Source organism: Bombus pascuorum, chromosome 5 (genome assembly GCF_905332965.1).
Source record: "Bombus pascuorum chromosome 5, iyBomPasc1.1, whole genome shotgun sequence".
Lineage (NCBI taxonomy): Eukaryota > Metazoa > Arthropoda > Insecta > Hymenoptera > Apidae > Bombus > Bombus pascuorum.
Window position 1 is genome coordinate 9,859,039 of NC_083492.1, and position 16,212 is coordinate 9,875,250.

Sequence of the window (16,212 nt, forward strand, 5' to 3'; positions counted from 1 at the left end):
GGGGAACTCTCACTGAAAACTTCTGGTTAATATTGTTAATTCATGATATGAGAAAATCCATTCGAGCTTGCTGACAAACTTCCTGTATTTAATTTACATCGCGTTCCTGTCAATTATCGGAAGTGGAGAAAGTTGGAAAGATAATTTGCTTATGCAAACTGAGCTTTGGATACGAGGTTTATTTGAGAATAAAGTTTCAGAAAAGAATGGAAAGATTTCAGGATTCGTGAACTCGTTTGTCCTTCTGCATTTATTTTATTATATTTGCAATTATATTCGGATTGTAACAATTTTCTTTCTGTAACAATTTTCGGATTTTTCTTTTTGACAAAGGTACTTTAAGATTATACGCTTGCGTAATTTTTCACAAGTTCGTATTTTGTATTTTTCAATTGGATTGATATAATTACCATAAATTGACAAATTGCAAAGTACAAATTGCCAATACTAAAATAGTTTTCCTGCATGATAACAGAGGTTTATTCGATAACTTCTTCTGCAATACAATTCTGTGACACATAATTTGTCACTTGTCTTCACTAACATCGTTAATAGTTAAATCATTATTATGAAAGAAGACCCTGGTAGACAATTTTGTGCCTTCCTTGTCTTACGGACAAAAGAACATTTCCTTTCATACTACCTTCCTCGCAATACCTCCATCCCTTACCCGTTTCAATTTCCCATTCTTCGCGTTTTTACGAAACTCGCCGCTCTTCAAACGCATGTTTCCCTCGTCCAGAAAGCCAAAATTCACTTTTCTCTGCCTTTTATCTTCGCGGAAAGAAATTTCAGGCAGACGAAAAATGTTCCTCTGTTTGCACGCGGATGGAAGTGCGAATTCGCAAGGCTCGCAAAACGGAAAGTCCTCATTTGTTTTTCTCGCCGTTTTAAGCGCCTCTTGCAGTAAACGATATCTTCCTCGACTATGGAGAACAAGCTCTATCGGTAGTAGTTAGCGCACAAAGAGAGAGAGAGAGGGAGAGAGAGAGAGAGAGAGAGAGAGAGAGAGAGAGAGAGAAGGTTGAACCTGAGGGCTGACTCGACTGACTGGAATAGCGAGAAGGGAAGGGTCGAGGCAACTTAAACAGCGGGTAACAAGAAGTAGCAAGTAATAATTGAGTCAGGCAAGTATGCCGCGGACCATGCCGGCAAGCTGGAGAACGCCGATGTGGATGTACCTGACCGGAATTCGGAAACAGTAGGAGAAGAGAAAGGGGAAGGAGAACCGGGTAATTCCGGCGACTTCGACGATAGAAGATGGTTCCTCTTCTGGCTCGTCGATCGGATAGAATTTAGGTGTTTCTTGGAATATTAATGCGACCTCACGCGCAATCGGGCCAACTGGGATTCGACTGTTCTAGAAGAAACTGAAGTGTTATCGCCTGAACACTTTCACTACTACGGTCGAAATGTGTATGAGACATCGAGTAATTGATGAACGTTGTTCATGCGACGCTACGCACGAGATATTTTGCGTGTCTTTGCATCAACTCTTAAACAATATAAACCGAGAGAAACTGAAGCAAGCCGAGGATAGTACCTACTATAAATCGAAAATAGGCGCTGAATATTATTGTACGTAATGAAATTGTTAATTCTCATTTTCTATAGAAAGTTTAACTTGTGCGTTTTTTTTACTTGATGTCAGAGACGTAGGAAATCTCGAGGATAAATTCATAATTGTTTTCTGACTCGTTCATTTTCAATTCTTCATCGTTTTATTGCACTGTTAAAAAATTAAGGATATCACGTGCATGGATTCTAGCGCAGTTTAATTCTTGAGATATCTAGCGATCTTGTGCAGAGTGTAGATTAAAATGATCGTTGAAAGTGTAATCAAAGAGATGTAACAACGTCGGGTAAAAATATTGGGGACCTCACGATCCACCCCTCCTTCTATTGTGTTCCGAGTGCAGTTTTCCTGTGGAAGACAAGGCCCATTGCTAGATTTGAAGTGGAGACACGTGGCAACTGTCCAGACTCCTAAATATTTTCTTCACACCAGGAGCCACTTGACCCGAGTAATGTAGTAATGCGATCGGCTTATTTTTAAAAGGTGGATCGAGGGACCAAGTCGTGTCTTCTTGACGAAGCTGTAAATTATCGTAAAATCCACTTGTAACCCGACACGCAATTCGTAAGAACTCTAAGTGTATGGTATCGTGAAATATTTAACAGTTTTCTATGGAGGATTGACAAGAGACATTTTCCAGTCAATTTTTAATTAGTTTAGTTCCTTATATTAATTATGCTTATTCGTTGTCATATCTAAAAAGAGGAATATAGATGAACAATAATATTGATAAAAATGAGCTAATAAATAAATTGTTAAGAATTAGGAACGAATCTTTTATTTGTCTTCTTGTTCAACTTAGAAGTCTTGCAATTTTAAATTTAATAATAGTATAATAATAGGTGTCAATAAAAGATGAGAAATATTTCACGATCCATTTCTCCCCATCATTAGTAAAAACACATCCAATCCTCGTGCCTTATTATTCCAAATTAGCTCAACAATATCCAAAACTTTAAAAAAATATATCAAAAATTCTAATCTTCTTCGTCTGAGTCGAAGAAAAATTCTACGACTCGCGTGTCAAAGATTAAAAGGACCAGAAGACAGGAAGATTACGCTATTGGCTGGTAACGTTTCCGAAGTTGCCCGTTTGGTGGCGATATGCGCGAACCGATTCGGGATCGTGGCCAACGATTCCTCGTTAGCGATCGATGCGAATCAGGCTGCGACACGACGTCCACGTGTGGAAAGTGGCTCGGTTTCGAAGGTGACACGCTCGGATGCTGAGAAATGTCTCAGAATAACCTGCTGCAAGGATACAACTGTGAGTAACACTCGAGAAAATATCAAATTGACCAATCTCGTTCTTTCACCCTTATTTTCTTCGCTGCTTCGTCTTCTCCTTTCTGATTCCCTCAGACGAATTCCATCCCGTTGTAAAACTCTAAATAACGATGGATTAACTCGTCATGATCCGTCGTTTGTCGGCTCGTGAAAAATGAGCTGTGATAATGGCGGCTTTCGTTTATTTGCTACCAGCCGGAAAAAAAAGGCGAGGACCGACGATGTCGGACTTCTGCCGATCGCGACGCGAACCTTCAAAATTCCGTCGTTTTTTGACAGTCTTTTCTCTTCTCCTCGATGCAACGGGAGAAAGTCTCGAGCTTTCAACGATGATGGCTTCCGGCTCTCTTTCCTTTCCTCCGCGAATCGGTAAATTTTTAATGGTGGCGAAAAAAAGCGCGACCTGTGACATTACGCGACTTTTTTACGGGATATCGGTCAAGATCGTTGGAATGATTTGGTGTCAGTGTGATGGAATCGTTGACAGAAGGAGTTATGGATTATACGCTGCTTTGAATATGTACGTATAATTGTAACATATCGCGAAATGATGGAAGATGGTATAGAAGTTTATAAAATTAATCTCTCAGTGGTAACTGTGGAAGATACGTTTGTTAATAGTTAATCGTTTTAGTTAATAGTTAATAGTTTTCTATGTGAGTATAATTCTTATGTGCTATGCAGTAATTCACAAAAGTCTTTGATAACACTTTGATTAAAATTTAATCGTATAAAATTTCAGTGAAACGTTAGTGTGTTCTGTGACAAAGGCGGCAAATGATTTTATTATTGTCTGATGTGTTAAAAAATGAAGAAGTTAGTACAACATTTAAATAAGTTGTTACACGTGCTTTATTTAAATAAAATTCACCTCTTTACGAGGTGTCATAAGACTATTGTGAGCGACTGTTCGCGTTCACCTCATATTATATATAACTCGAAAAGTATAAAATTAATTTTTTAGCTGCGTCTATTTTTATAAAAATGTCCAACTTGAAGTATTTGCTAAATCGGAATTTTATAAGTTTTTAAGGAAATACGAAGCAGTTTATTTGTATAAAGCTATAAAAAAGATTCCCATGATTGTTTTATCGCAAAATATTTTAATAATTAAAAGATACTCCGATAATTGTTTTAAGATAAATTCGTTCAACTATTTCTATTCTAAACTCGAAATTCGACCATAGTTTATTAATAATTCTGTTCTTTTCTTCAAACTCTAAAAGTACATAGTTAGATAATACATAGTTAGAAATTAAACGAATCAGTTATACGAGTGATACATCGTCGAATATTCCTGCGGTCGAATGCAACATTGTCTCAAACTTGTAGATAAAACGCTCGGCGAATGCGTTACATTGTTTCAAGAGGCACCTGTGTTGCCACTGTCGACAGTTCCATTTAAATCAGTCATCAGTCACTCAACTGACGCATCATTTAGAATATCGCTTCATGATATCTTCTGATGAAAATGGGTTTCGATTTAGGTCGGCGTCAACAATTTTATTATTCCGACTTGCGATACAAAATATCTAAATTGAAATTATTTCATTAGTATAATCTTTAGCCTAACAGTGTGATAGAAAAGTTAGATGGAAAAGATCTCATTATGTTTTTACAAGATCCTTTATTTTAATAAAGTTTATGCCCTTTAAGACTCTTCGTAAATTATTAAAAAATGCTAAAAAATGTTAAAGAAAAGAAATCTTAGTAATAATCAGCTTCGCTGGAACTGCTGAAAACATAATCATCGTAATTTTATCGAAATAAGAAAAAGAAAGAAGTCTCGAAGCTCGAGCTTTTAGTCAATACGACATACAGTCACGAAACTACACATACATCGAATTTTGCGTATCTGGCTTACCAAAGAAAGTAAAAACGTCCCGTGTTATAAAGTTATTCATACCAACATATCAATACGGTTATTATTAATGCTTCCCTAAAAATAATTTAAGAAATTCAAATATTTGGTTCACAAAAATATTGATAAAATTGCATAAAAAGTTACAGTATATTTTTTTCAATACTACGGAGATGACTGGATATCATTGATATTTTAACGTACAAGATATTAATGCAGTACTAAATCTACTATTTTTATGATTTCATATAGATACGATAGGTCTATATAATTACTATGACATCGTGTTTCATGTCTTTTTATTTCCTTTTTCTTAATAAAGGCAAAAATGAATAAATAAAAGTATAACAATATTTTAACAATGCATGTTATAACGTGTCAAAACAAAATGTCGTGGAGGTAATATTTTTATTATAATATTTTACATTTAGGGAGTGTCGGATAGATTTTTATAACTGTCTGTAAGTAACACGATTTATTCATTGGTAGCCATTATAAATTCTTTTAGTTGGATACGATCTAATTTCACAAAGAGCATACAGAAAACGTTAAAGTAACAGCAGTTGCAGTAGGCAATGGATTATTAAATAAGAGGAAAAAAAAGACAGAAAGAGAGAGGAAAAAAGGAAAGACGGAAAGAGGGGGAAGGGATTATTTTGTCACGAGAAGTATTAGAGTACAAGAATATTGTGCTCTCCTTTTTCAGAAAGAATCTTAAAAGCTTTCTACTAAAAACATATGCACTATTCTTCTTCCTAATCCCCAACTCTCAAGAGCTTCAACGAAGAAATAATAGCATCTCGAAAATAGCTGTTTAATAATTTCTTTATTGTAAATCTTCCATTCCCAGTTTTGCGTAAATATATAATATATATAATATATAATGGAGAACGCTGTCTTCATATTAATTTACTGACACTTTTGGAATTTGTATCTAACATTCTACTTAACTATGAAATTAATTAATTTAATCTCAATTTATCGAATCCTATTTTTTGATATGACAAAACAACGACGAAATTCTTTTTAAGTAGGCTAACTAGACAGATTTTGAGATGGGTTAACGCAGGTTATCATATAGCTCAAGATGTCCCTTTACGACGCTATTCAATTTTTTAGGGGATACCCAGTACGAGGATTCGCAGGTGCAGTTTACTCGTCCTATCCCGGATGAAGTCATCAGGTGAGCTTAAACAATTGTAATTTGTAAAATTAAATTAGAAGCGAAGTTATTAAAAGATAATTTTATTGAAAATTTTGGAATTTATAAAATTGTATCTTTTGAATTAAAAATACTGTATAATAGAATTTAAGATAAAATTAGACGTAAAATTGTTCGAAAATATTAAAAAGATGTGTTTCATTGGTGACTTTGGGTTTACAGTGTTTATGAAGTTTATGTAAAAGAGGAAACCGCAGGTTCTGAAGGGAGGAACGATGTCACCGTTGTGCCGAGTTTGCCGTCCACAAATGATCATCAATTAATTCAGGTAATTATGAGTGGTAAATTAACAATTAACTTTCCTTTATTAACTGTAATTATTAATAACATTACGCGATATATGTACTGTAATTTTCTGCACCGTAAACACTTCCTACAGAGGTTCAATCTAATTTGTTTCCAGGGTGATTGCATGAACCTAAATGTAGCTATAGATTCTGAAGTAATTAACATTGATGGTGCTGTGACAAAGTTTCTCGGAAAAGATGCTTTCAAATATAAGGTAAAAATATGAAAATTATTTTTCTTGTTTTGTTTTCTAGTTGAATTACAAGATAGTTGATTTTCACTTTTACTTTTTATAGATTCTCGATCAAAATATTAATTCGTCCGAAGATAACGTTATGGTGTATTCACATCCGGTTGTCGAAGGACCTTCCTCGTCATCGACACGACTGATCGATAAGGATGATCCACGTTCGAAGCTTCATTTTGTAAAATATTTGAAGAGAGATGGGAAAACGTTGAAAATTTGGGAATGCGGAATTTGTTAGTAATTTATTTATCGAATTCTATATGGATTGTTGTCATACATTGCACGAGGAAATCTTTGTTTTTCATCGCATTGTTTAAACATTTAAAAAGTCGAAAACTTGCAAATTTGAAAATTCCAACATTTGAAGATTTGAAAGTTTCAACATTTGAAGATTGGAAAGATATTCAGCGTTTGAAGATTGAAAATTCAATAATTTTTATATCATGATATTGCATTATTATATATAATATTCTTCTTAACCGTACACAAGAATCGTGCGAAATCAATACCATTTCTTTCGCATAACGCTCGCTGTTTGCGATAACATCGCTAGAATAGACCTAAAGCTTGATATTCGATCCAGGTTCAAAGGAATTTCGGCATCAGTACACATTGATGAGGCATTTGCCAACACACACCGATGAGAGAAACTTTAAATGCGAGGCTTGTGGCAAAGCTTTCCGCCAGTTGTCGACATTGAGTCAGCACAAGGCGATACATAGTGATGCTAGGCCGTACGTTTGCGAATTTTGTAAGAAAACTTTCAACAGGTCAGTGTACTATCAAAATCATTCTACGATTTTCATCTAATTATTACTTGATTATACATATTTATTAATCTGGGCATTTTTCATTCGCTATATAACAATTTAAATCTCGTTTGAAATACTTTTAACGAACAGTATATTCATATAGAAATTGAAACTACAATTTACCTAGAGGAAAAAATGATGACAAGCGCCGCTTGTGAGCGCGCACGGATCATTAGCGTTTTGAATCGCTGCAAAATTGCGCGATTGTGCGCGAAAGCGGAAAGGAAATTTTAACGAGCACGGATATGCTGGTCTTTTTATAAATTAATCTCCATAGAGTATGCTTTTTAAATAAGTAAGCCTGTTCGAATGTGATATAATGCATTAATTGAGACGATTTCGATCTCGAAGCTTATAAAACTCTTTGTGAATGAGCAATTGAGTCGATTACGATAATCATGATCCTAAATTTTTTTTTGTAGGATCATGTATTACTCTTCTCTGATTTATCTGCGTTGAAAGATGGCCTTATTTTGTAAAAAATTGGAATTTTTATACTTTTAACGATACTGTCATGTATAATTAACTACGACTTTGTAGAGTATCAACACTGATCTCTCACCGAAAGACACATTCAGAGCACAAACCGCACAAATGTCAGGTTTGTGGAAAGGGATTTCATCAGAAGGGTAATTATCACTTATTAAGCTATTCGAAGTATGCAAGCTTTTTCAGAATTACGTTTAAGATAATTTTGCGTTCAAAGTTAAAACGTCTAAATCTAGAATGCTAACAAATTCGTTTGCGAACAAACTCTCGCGGATACGCATTATGCAAATATCTGATCCGCGTTTTGTGGTGTCGATCAATTAAACGGTGCTGTAACAATTCTGAAACAGCCTGTGCAAAGTAAGTAAGCCGGAACCGGGGAACCGGCAACAGTTAAATACCGTTCCGTTGTCAGGCAATTTGAGGAACCACGTGTTTACCCATACCAACGAGAGGCCGTACAAATGCGAGCTTTGTGGCAAAGGCTTCAATCAAATGTCGAATTTGGTCTGCCACAAGGTCAAAGCGCATGCACACGCGGAGAAAATGCAGCACGTGTGCGGAATCTGCGGCAAAGAGTTTCCGCGTCGATTCTCTTTGAGATCGCACGAGGAGTACAAGCACGGGATAAAGTATCGACATCCGGCTGGTGTGCAGCCGAGCATCGTCGATCCCAACGTCATAAGAAAGTAGGTAGACGTCACCGAATAGAACTGAACAACGCTTAATTTGCCCCTTGATAGACGGCTTCTTCTTTCGCCGAATGAACGCAACTTGAATGTTGATCTCTTAGTCGGTTAGAACGTAGTAGGAAGCCGACGCTCTTCTCTTTTCTTTTTCTTTCTTTCTTTCTTTCTTCCTTCCTTCCTTCCTTTCTTTCACTTCTGTAAATTGATCTTCTTTTCTAGAGTATTCTTTCTTTAACACACCTTGATGTGCTGATTAATGTTTCTAATATGCAGAAGAGTAGAGTTCTTAACGCGATTTTAAATTTCAATGTAAAGATTATTTGACGCTTTTAAGTAAGCAAACGAAACTTCTGGTTTGAATTCTCTTCGGAAGAGAATTTTTATATTTTTCAGAGATGTAGTAGAAGCGTTCGATATATATACTAGAACATTTTTTACCTTCTTGACAGCTTGAAATGATACGTTAATAGAAATTTACGATATGAAATAATACTAAAAAATTAGTGTTAAATAATAAATGATAAACGATGTAGATTGCCTACGGACGGTTGAAAACTAATTCTCTGTATATAGTGATAGATATTTTGTTTCAGTAAAAATGTTAGAATCGTGCAGCTGCCGAATGGCGATCGAGATCGAACTATAGAAATAAGGGACAAGGATCCTTTAATGGTGGTTAGTAATTCATTTAAGCAAGAAGAATCATATTATAACATTTGTAGTTTTTGGAAATTAATAAATTTGTCACATATTTTTTAACAGTCCGATGTAATGGAATCTGTAGTAATAGATAAGATTGATACGAAAGCGATGGAGATGGCACTGATGGAAGGACAAACGCCATTCGCGTTATTTAAACCAGCCAAAGGAATTCCTGTCCTCGTGAAAGTTTCTTCAACAGGAATTCATAAAAATGTAATAATTTTATCAATCAATTTACATTATTAATTTCTTTTGTTCTAAGCTTTATTAAAAAGTGGACTTCATGTCCGAATTTAGATCTTGACTCCTGCTACAGCAGAAGATTTACGTATGGCAGGGAAGATGAGTCTAAGTCCAACGATTTCTGCTGATGCTGACAGGATCAAAGCAGTTCAGGTAAAAGTACCCGTGGTAGCCACAGTTATTCAGAATATAGATCCTGAAGGTAAAATGAATTTCATCGTTGAACCACCGGGACCCGAAGACGAACACGGTAAGTAAATAATAGTTTTTCTTATGATCTGAACATTCTATTAGAGTAAAGAGAAGAAAGGATAAAATTTATGCAGAAAGAATGAAAATGAAAAGTATAGGAATCCAAGAGAAAAATCTTTATTCGTATATTTAATCAAAAATCGCTTCAGTTTTCAAAATGCAAATTATTTAAATTAGCATTTTAAATCTATAAAATCGCTTTGAAAAATTATCTGGTTCTAGTAATGAGAAAAAGAAAAATTTTATAGTATGTTCTAAATCTATAAAGCTGCAAGTGTTAGCAAAACTGAAAATTCGACCAACAACAAATTTCATAAGTACACGTTAATTGTTTCAGTAATGGTATTGTTTTTAACCGAACGATTCCATTTCGCAATATGTTTCCAAAAGGGCTTTTTAACGCGTCGTTGTCCGTCTATAATTGGCTCGTTAAAATAGCGATGTTTTTCAAAGTGTCGCCGCAATATGGCGTTTATTTGGTGCACTGTCGACAGAGAGCTTGGTCACGGCATTGGATTCTCAGTTCACGTACAGCGACCCGGCTAGAAACGAGCCCGATCGCCAGAATGGTCCTGTTGTGTCCTCGGCGATGGAGGATTGCAACGAACTGCTGGAACTGGCTGCCCAGGGTGGAATACAGTTCGTGCGCGCTACCGAGGATGGTCGTTACGAGGTGATGAATCATTCATCATCGATAGCAAGATTTTTCAGATTTGAGAACAGAGCTTTTGAAATTGTAAAATGAAATTCCTTTGAACGAAAGATTATTTATTCGGAATAATATAACAAAAAATTATTAGATTTAAATAGATTTATGATTGGCAGGGTTGCGATATTACACTCGCTGAAATTATTTTCGTTTAAATTGAAAGAACGAAAAAGATGTTAATCTATTGATTTTTGGGAATAAATATGGAGAACGCAGCACGTTCATTAACATGTCCAATAATTAAAAATTGAAATATTTCCAGTCACAAAATTATTCCCTGTTGAGTTCTTTTCCATTCGTCAATCGTTTTGATGTAGTAATCCATATTATTTTTGGATGTCGAATTTCTTGTACCCAGTGGTACGTGATTTCCGAGTATTTTAATTGGGATCAAAAATCTCATTCTGAACATCTTTGATATCGTTTTGTAAATCGTTTTATTGAGCTAGCATGCGAAGAATATTTATCGTATCAATTTCTATTGTTTTGCGACGAAATCACGCGTTATATGAAAAATTAAATGTTAGCGGTATAGACGCACCAAGATACGATAAGACATCTAAATTTAAAATAACGAAATAAACTATAAAATTAAAAGCATAGACGTTCATACCTAGTAAATGTTAAAAACGATTACAAAGTTACTATTGTGAACGGTTTTATTGTCCAATCAAGCGAACAGAAACGAAGAAGGTCTGTAAGCTTGATACATTGATATACAGCGCGATCCTCTCGCTAGTTAACTCAAAGGATATGCCGTAAATCACACATACTCGTCTTCATTTTATACGCACACATACATATAGCCGTCTCGGCCCTGATATAGCGGTATCGGTCTCTCATGACAGATCACACATGATACGACATCATCGCTACGATGGCAATGGGCGGCACTGCCTTTCAGTTAATTATATACGTACCGAGAGGATTGCTCTGTATTCCGATACTATTAAAAAGATTAAATTTGCAACTATTAACATTAACACTGCTGAGGACAAAAGCATAAAACTTGTAATAAACTTGTAAATTAAATTCTAAAAACTCGCCATCGATTGATGTTACGGCACGCAGGGGTGAAAGACATTCTTTTGCAGAAAATCATTTAAATCTTTTTAATTGTTTTGGACAATTTAATTACGCGCAACGATTCAATTAGAGCTCACAACAATTAAAAAATCGTTATTGTGAATAGTTTCATTGCTGCAATCATATAAATAATTAAAGTATAAAGATTGGATTTACGTGGTATTCATAAGATAAAGATTGATTTTAATATGATGATTAAACAATATATAGCTATAGATAAGCGAGTATGAAAATTGTGACGTAGAAAAAGATTCTCTAACTGTTCTGACAGTATGAAAATATTCTTTCCTATTACCTGCTTTCCTTCATTAATTATAATTTTATTTGATTATACGTATTTTATTCTGGCATTAATTATTGTTTATAATCTAGGTAATGACGAACAGCGAAGCTCGGGATCTGATGGCACAGAATTCACACGACGTGACCATTCTTGAGGGCGAGGATGCGGACGCGATCAATGTTGTGAATATGCGCGGTAACGGAGAAGTTATTATCGGAGATTCTGATAATCAGATCATGGTACTTGATTCTGCCTCCACGCAGAAATCTATGCCGATAGACGGCATTGAGATCCTAGAAGACAAAGACATTCGGATTCTCGATAGTAAAAGCCTCGACGATCGTTTTGTGGATGGCATTAGTTTCCTCTCGCAATCGAAGATCGATGATCTGATCTTAGGCCCAAAATCTTTGTCCATCGATGGTGGAGTCTCTGTTGGCGAACATGAAGATGAAGGTGAGTTTCACTACGTTATTGTTTATTTCATTCCTTTTTTTTACCAAGTCCTTTATTATAAAATTGTTTTATTTTATTACTTTCTTAAACATTAAATATCGCTATTCCACGAGGTTTTGTTTCAATCATTTTAATATCATGAAACATTCAACAATTGTTTACGTTTATGTATTAATTTGTTCCATTATTCCCTTCACTAGTTTAATAATATTTTGAAGCAATTATATTTTACTCCTATCTTTTTGTAATTTTTTTTTAATGAGCATAAAATTGGCCCAACTATCTCGAAACAATAAGAACATCGAATTTTTCGAATTGAACAAACTTCAATTTTCGTTGTAAAATAAGTTATAAGCTAAACCAATATTTATTACGTAACAACCTGATATTATTCGAAAATTTTCTTGAATTTTTATACAAATCTTGTATTGATATAATTCACAGCCATAGGAGTGCCTTCGAGCCAACAAGAATTAACAAATATTCTTAGCCATAGAAGCGACATTTCGTCTCTGTCGACTGCTTCTCAGTCTTCGATATCGTCTCTGTTAATGAAAAATCATCCATCATTGTCAATTTTAAACGACACACTTCCATATCTGAAGAGCAATACCAGTTTAGCCGAAGATCTTAATATTCTGGGTAGTTCGACTATGGACGATCATCATTCCGTGTACGAGTCTAAGATAAAGTTGCCCTGTGTTTTCGATAACAGTGAATCTGATACTGGTTTGATACCTATTAGTCAATCGGACATGAAAATCCTAGGACCGGGAAGTTCAAATAAGGTAAAAGAGTGACTTTCGTTGTTTCATCGCTTATTTAAAACTTTTAGTTAACTTTACGCCCCTATTTTGATTATACTATTTGTGCAAGCTAGATACAACAAAATTTCTTACTAGTATTATTTTTGTTTAATTAAATACTTCCTCATTAGTGTTCAATTTCTTTAGGCAAGGATTTTCTAAGGAAAGAGGAATTTTTCATTTTTCATTTTTTCGTCGTATATATTTAAAATATTAAAGTAGATACAATATTATAAAATATTAAAGAAGATAAGTAATACATACGTTGAAAAGTATTTTTAAATACTTGAAAAAAATAGTGTACACATTTGGAGTTATATTATTTTCCTATCTGTTGGAATTATACTTAAATTAAATCTCCACAGATTAAAATATGTCCAAAATGATTTGTTAGTATCTTCTTAATATGAAACATGCTATAAATTTAAGTAGTTTCTAGATTTCCCAAGTAATTATTCTGTTGTCACATTCAAATTTCACGCTTGGAATTTAAGGTTCTGGGTAATAAATCAAATTGTCTATCGTCATCGAAATTGTTCTCCGGATTGAACGAAGTGAAGATTCTGGGCCCGAAAAATCATAATCAAGAGATCATGACGTCACAGTATCATGATCTAAAGTTACTTAGTCCGTACGAGCAATTTTTGAAGAACACCGCTTCGAACACTAATGGCTGCGACAGCGGCGTAGTCACCACTTCCGGTGGATGCAGGAAGGAAGTAAAGATTTTAGGCAAGAAGTTGGGAACTGGCATTATTACCAGCACGGAGGAAGGCAACGTCGTGGAAGTCATCGAGGAGAAAACTAAGCTGGTAAGAGATTCCATGATTACCTTCAATTTGTTCGCTCGCTAATCGTATCTCTCTTTCGTACATCTTCCTGATCTTTAACGTTGTGTTCATTTAATATTCAAAATCTAGAATCAGCCGAGATCAAACTGGAGTTCTAAGAGTTAATTTTCCAGACAAATAAATGTCGATAAAAATGAAATATAAATATTCACAGATTTTTTGATTTTAAAAGAAGATATTTTAGGATATTTTAGGAATATTTTAGGAATATTTTATTTGAAATTATGTTCATTTCCTTTCAAAAAACTAAGTTCACATACATTAACGTGATTCGTAACGTGATAAATTGATAAGAAAATGATGTAACTTAAGAAAATAATAAATTTACTGATCCATGTCTAATCGAGGAATCAAGCGCTCCAATTTTGCCTTTTATGGTCTTATTCATCTCTTCGACATCAATCTACTCTATTACACAAAACTATATATGCATAAAACACTGTAAATTACCAAGACAACTAAGAACACAAGAAGAACACAAAGAGCAAGATTCACCATTACAACTATAAGAAATTCAATACCAAGAATCTTCACCAACTGCACTCGTCAACTTCAAGCTCATCATACTTTCATAATAATTCACGATCTTCTTTCATTCAACAAAATCATAAAAAATATATTAATTATCAATCAAGAAAAATATTAATTTTTTGAAGATGATGGACTGCGCAGGAGGGCTTTGCAACAGCTCCGACAACACGGTGATGTCGTCGCCTCGGTTGGACAGGCAGATCAGGGAAAATGGTGGTGCAGACAACTTCTTGCTCCAAGTAAAGAAATTCATTTGCGCTTACGATTCATAGACAATTGAAACAAAGAATATTTCCCTCGATCTATGCAGGCTTGTAGCCCATGCGACACGGACTTTTTGAATTTCGAGAATCGTTTGAAAGACACGTCGCCGGCTGGCCATTTTGAACGAACCCAAAAGGATTCGAGGGACAGTTTCAGCTCCACCGGCGGTCTTCCCGATCTCGATTGATCAAGAATTCGATTCGGCCCTCCGTTTCACTCTCTCTGTTTTCTCATTGAAAGTTTCAGACCCTTTACGAGAGGAAATGTCGCCACGAGATCTCTCAATGGCTGTGAAGAATGGATGTGATTATAATTATGCATGAAATAAAAATTTCATCGGTTATTCGTCGGTTTTTCGTCAGTTCTTCGAACGATTTCGAAGGACTCGTACAAATGGCAGCAATAGGATTCACTCTTTTTTTCTCATTTTTATAATTTTTTTTTATTTTTTTTTTTTTTTTTACATTAGAATTTCCGTATTTTAGGATCGTGAGGTCTTAAAGAGTTTCGAATTCTTGTGATTTTATTCCGAACGTCTTACAGTTAGTTGAGGCGAGGGTTATTCTCGATAGCTCGTACTGATTTTTCTTCGCTTTCTTTCAAGGTGTTTTTTGTTGACTCGCGAAACGAGTAAATTTTAACACTAGGGAAAATTGCGGGGAGACACTGGAACGCTTTTAATCGATCGGATTCTAAGAAAAATATAGGTAACCTCGAACGTTCGCGAGGAATTTATAAATTTAAAAGGAACGATAGCGTTAGACGACTAATTTATTTTTTTAATTTTAGAATATTTCTAAACGACGGACAACAATGTCATTGAGATTCGGGACTTGCTAGGTTTTTCGTGGCTTCCTGAAGTGAAAGAAAGAAAATAAGATGAAAGGAGGGAAAAGAGGGAGAGAAAGGGGAAAAGAGAGAATGTTAATGAAAAAATATTAGTAAAAGATTTTTAGGAGAATGTTATAGCACATGCGTGAGAATTTAAATGAGGTTCGTAATTTTATGGAAAATGCTAATGATTTTACTTACGGATGAGAAAGTTGTATTTTTGCGCGGCGTCCAGGCCGACAGCTTGTAAATTTTAATTCGCGTGCACGTGCTCGCGTCCCTTATGTTCAAGTACGCATTGTTCATTTTCCGGGTTTCTATTTTAACTTGGCCGATTACATTGTATAAATTCGAATAGTATTTTATATTTGAATTTCGAGGTTGGAGAATAAAATTATATGCAGAAAATAATCTACTGTTGTAAAATTTATTCGTATCGCTATATTCATGACAAACAGCAAGATTTATTTAATTTACGCACATGTACTGTACGTTTTCCGCTTAAAATACCATGCCTGAATCAGAGATTATGTTTCTTGTTATTTTATTTTATAGGTAACAAATAATATTGAAAATATCGGTGATATATTTTTATTGATCTTTCTTGCATAAATGCAAAAATTTGAGATTGTAATGTTAATATTAAGATTGACCTTTTTCCCCGAAGATTTGTATAAATGGATGATTTATTATATATTTAAAACGACATAGAGATTGAAAATTGGAA

The 16,212-nt window shown here is 34.7% G+C and overlaps 2 protein-coding genes across 2 annotated transcripts in view; one reads left to right on the top strand and one right to left on the bottom strand.

Annotated features, from left to right (window-relative positions):
- The window catches only part of LOC132907330 (mediator of RNA polymerase II transcription subunit 29), a 228,008-nt gene that overhangs the window by 55,864 nt on the left and 155,932 nt on the right, over positions 1 to 16,212 (bottom strand). The window lies entirely within an intron of this gene.
- Positions 2,595 to 15,986, top strand: LOC132907039 (uncharacterized). Its single transcript, XM_060959772.1, has 17 exons — positions 2,595 to 2,843; positions 5,844 to 5,907; positions 6,109 to 6,214; positions 6,350 to 6,448; positions 6,531 to 6,714; positions 7,065 to 7,251; positions 7,834 to 7,922; positions 8,198 to 8,471; positions 9,065 to 9,146; positions 9,234 to 9,386; positions 9,471 to 9,666; positions 10,163 to 10,341; positions 11,836 to 12,202; positions 12,647 to 12,990; positions 13,503 to 13,820; positions 14,516 to 14,629; positions 14,701 to 15,986. The coding sequence occupies exons 1-17, from the start codon at positions 2,810 to 2,812 to the stop codon at positions 14,839 to 14,841; spliced, it is 2,931 nt and encodes a 976-aa protein (XP_060815755.1). The 5' UTR covers positions 2,595 to 2,809; the 3' UTR covers positions 14,842 to 15,986.

Bases quoted from the DNA above. Each gene is read 5' to 3' on its own strand.
- LOC132907039 (XM_060959772.1), top strand. From the start codon at position 2,810: ATGTCTCAGAATAACCTGCTGCAAGGATACAACT. The intron at 2,844-5,843 runs GTGAGTAACACT...TCAATTTTTTAG, and splicing joins CCTGCTGCAAGGATACAACT to GGGATACCCAGTACGAGGAT. The intron at 9,147-9,233 runs GTTAGTAATTCA...ATTTTTTAACAG, and splicing joins ACAAGGATCCTTTAATGGTG to TCCGATGTAATGGAATCTGT.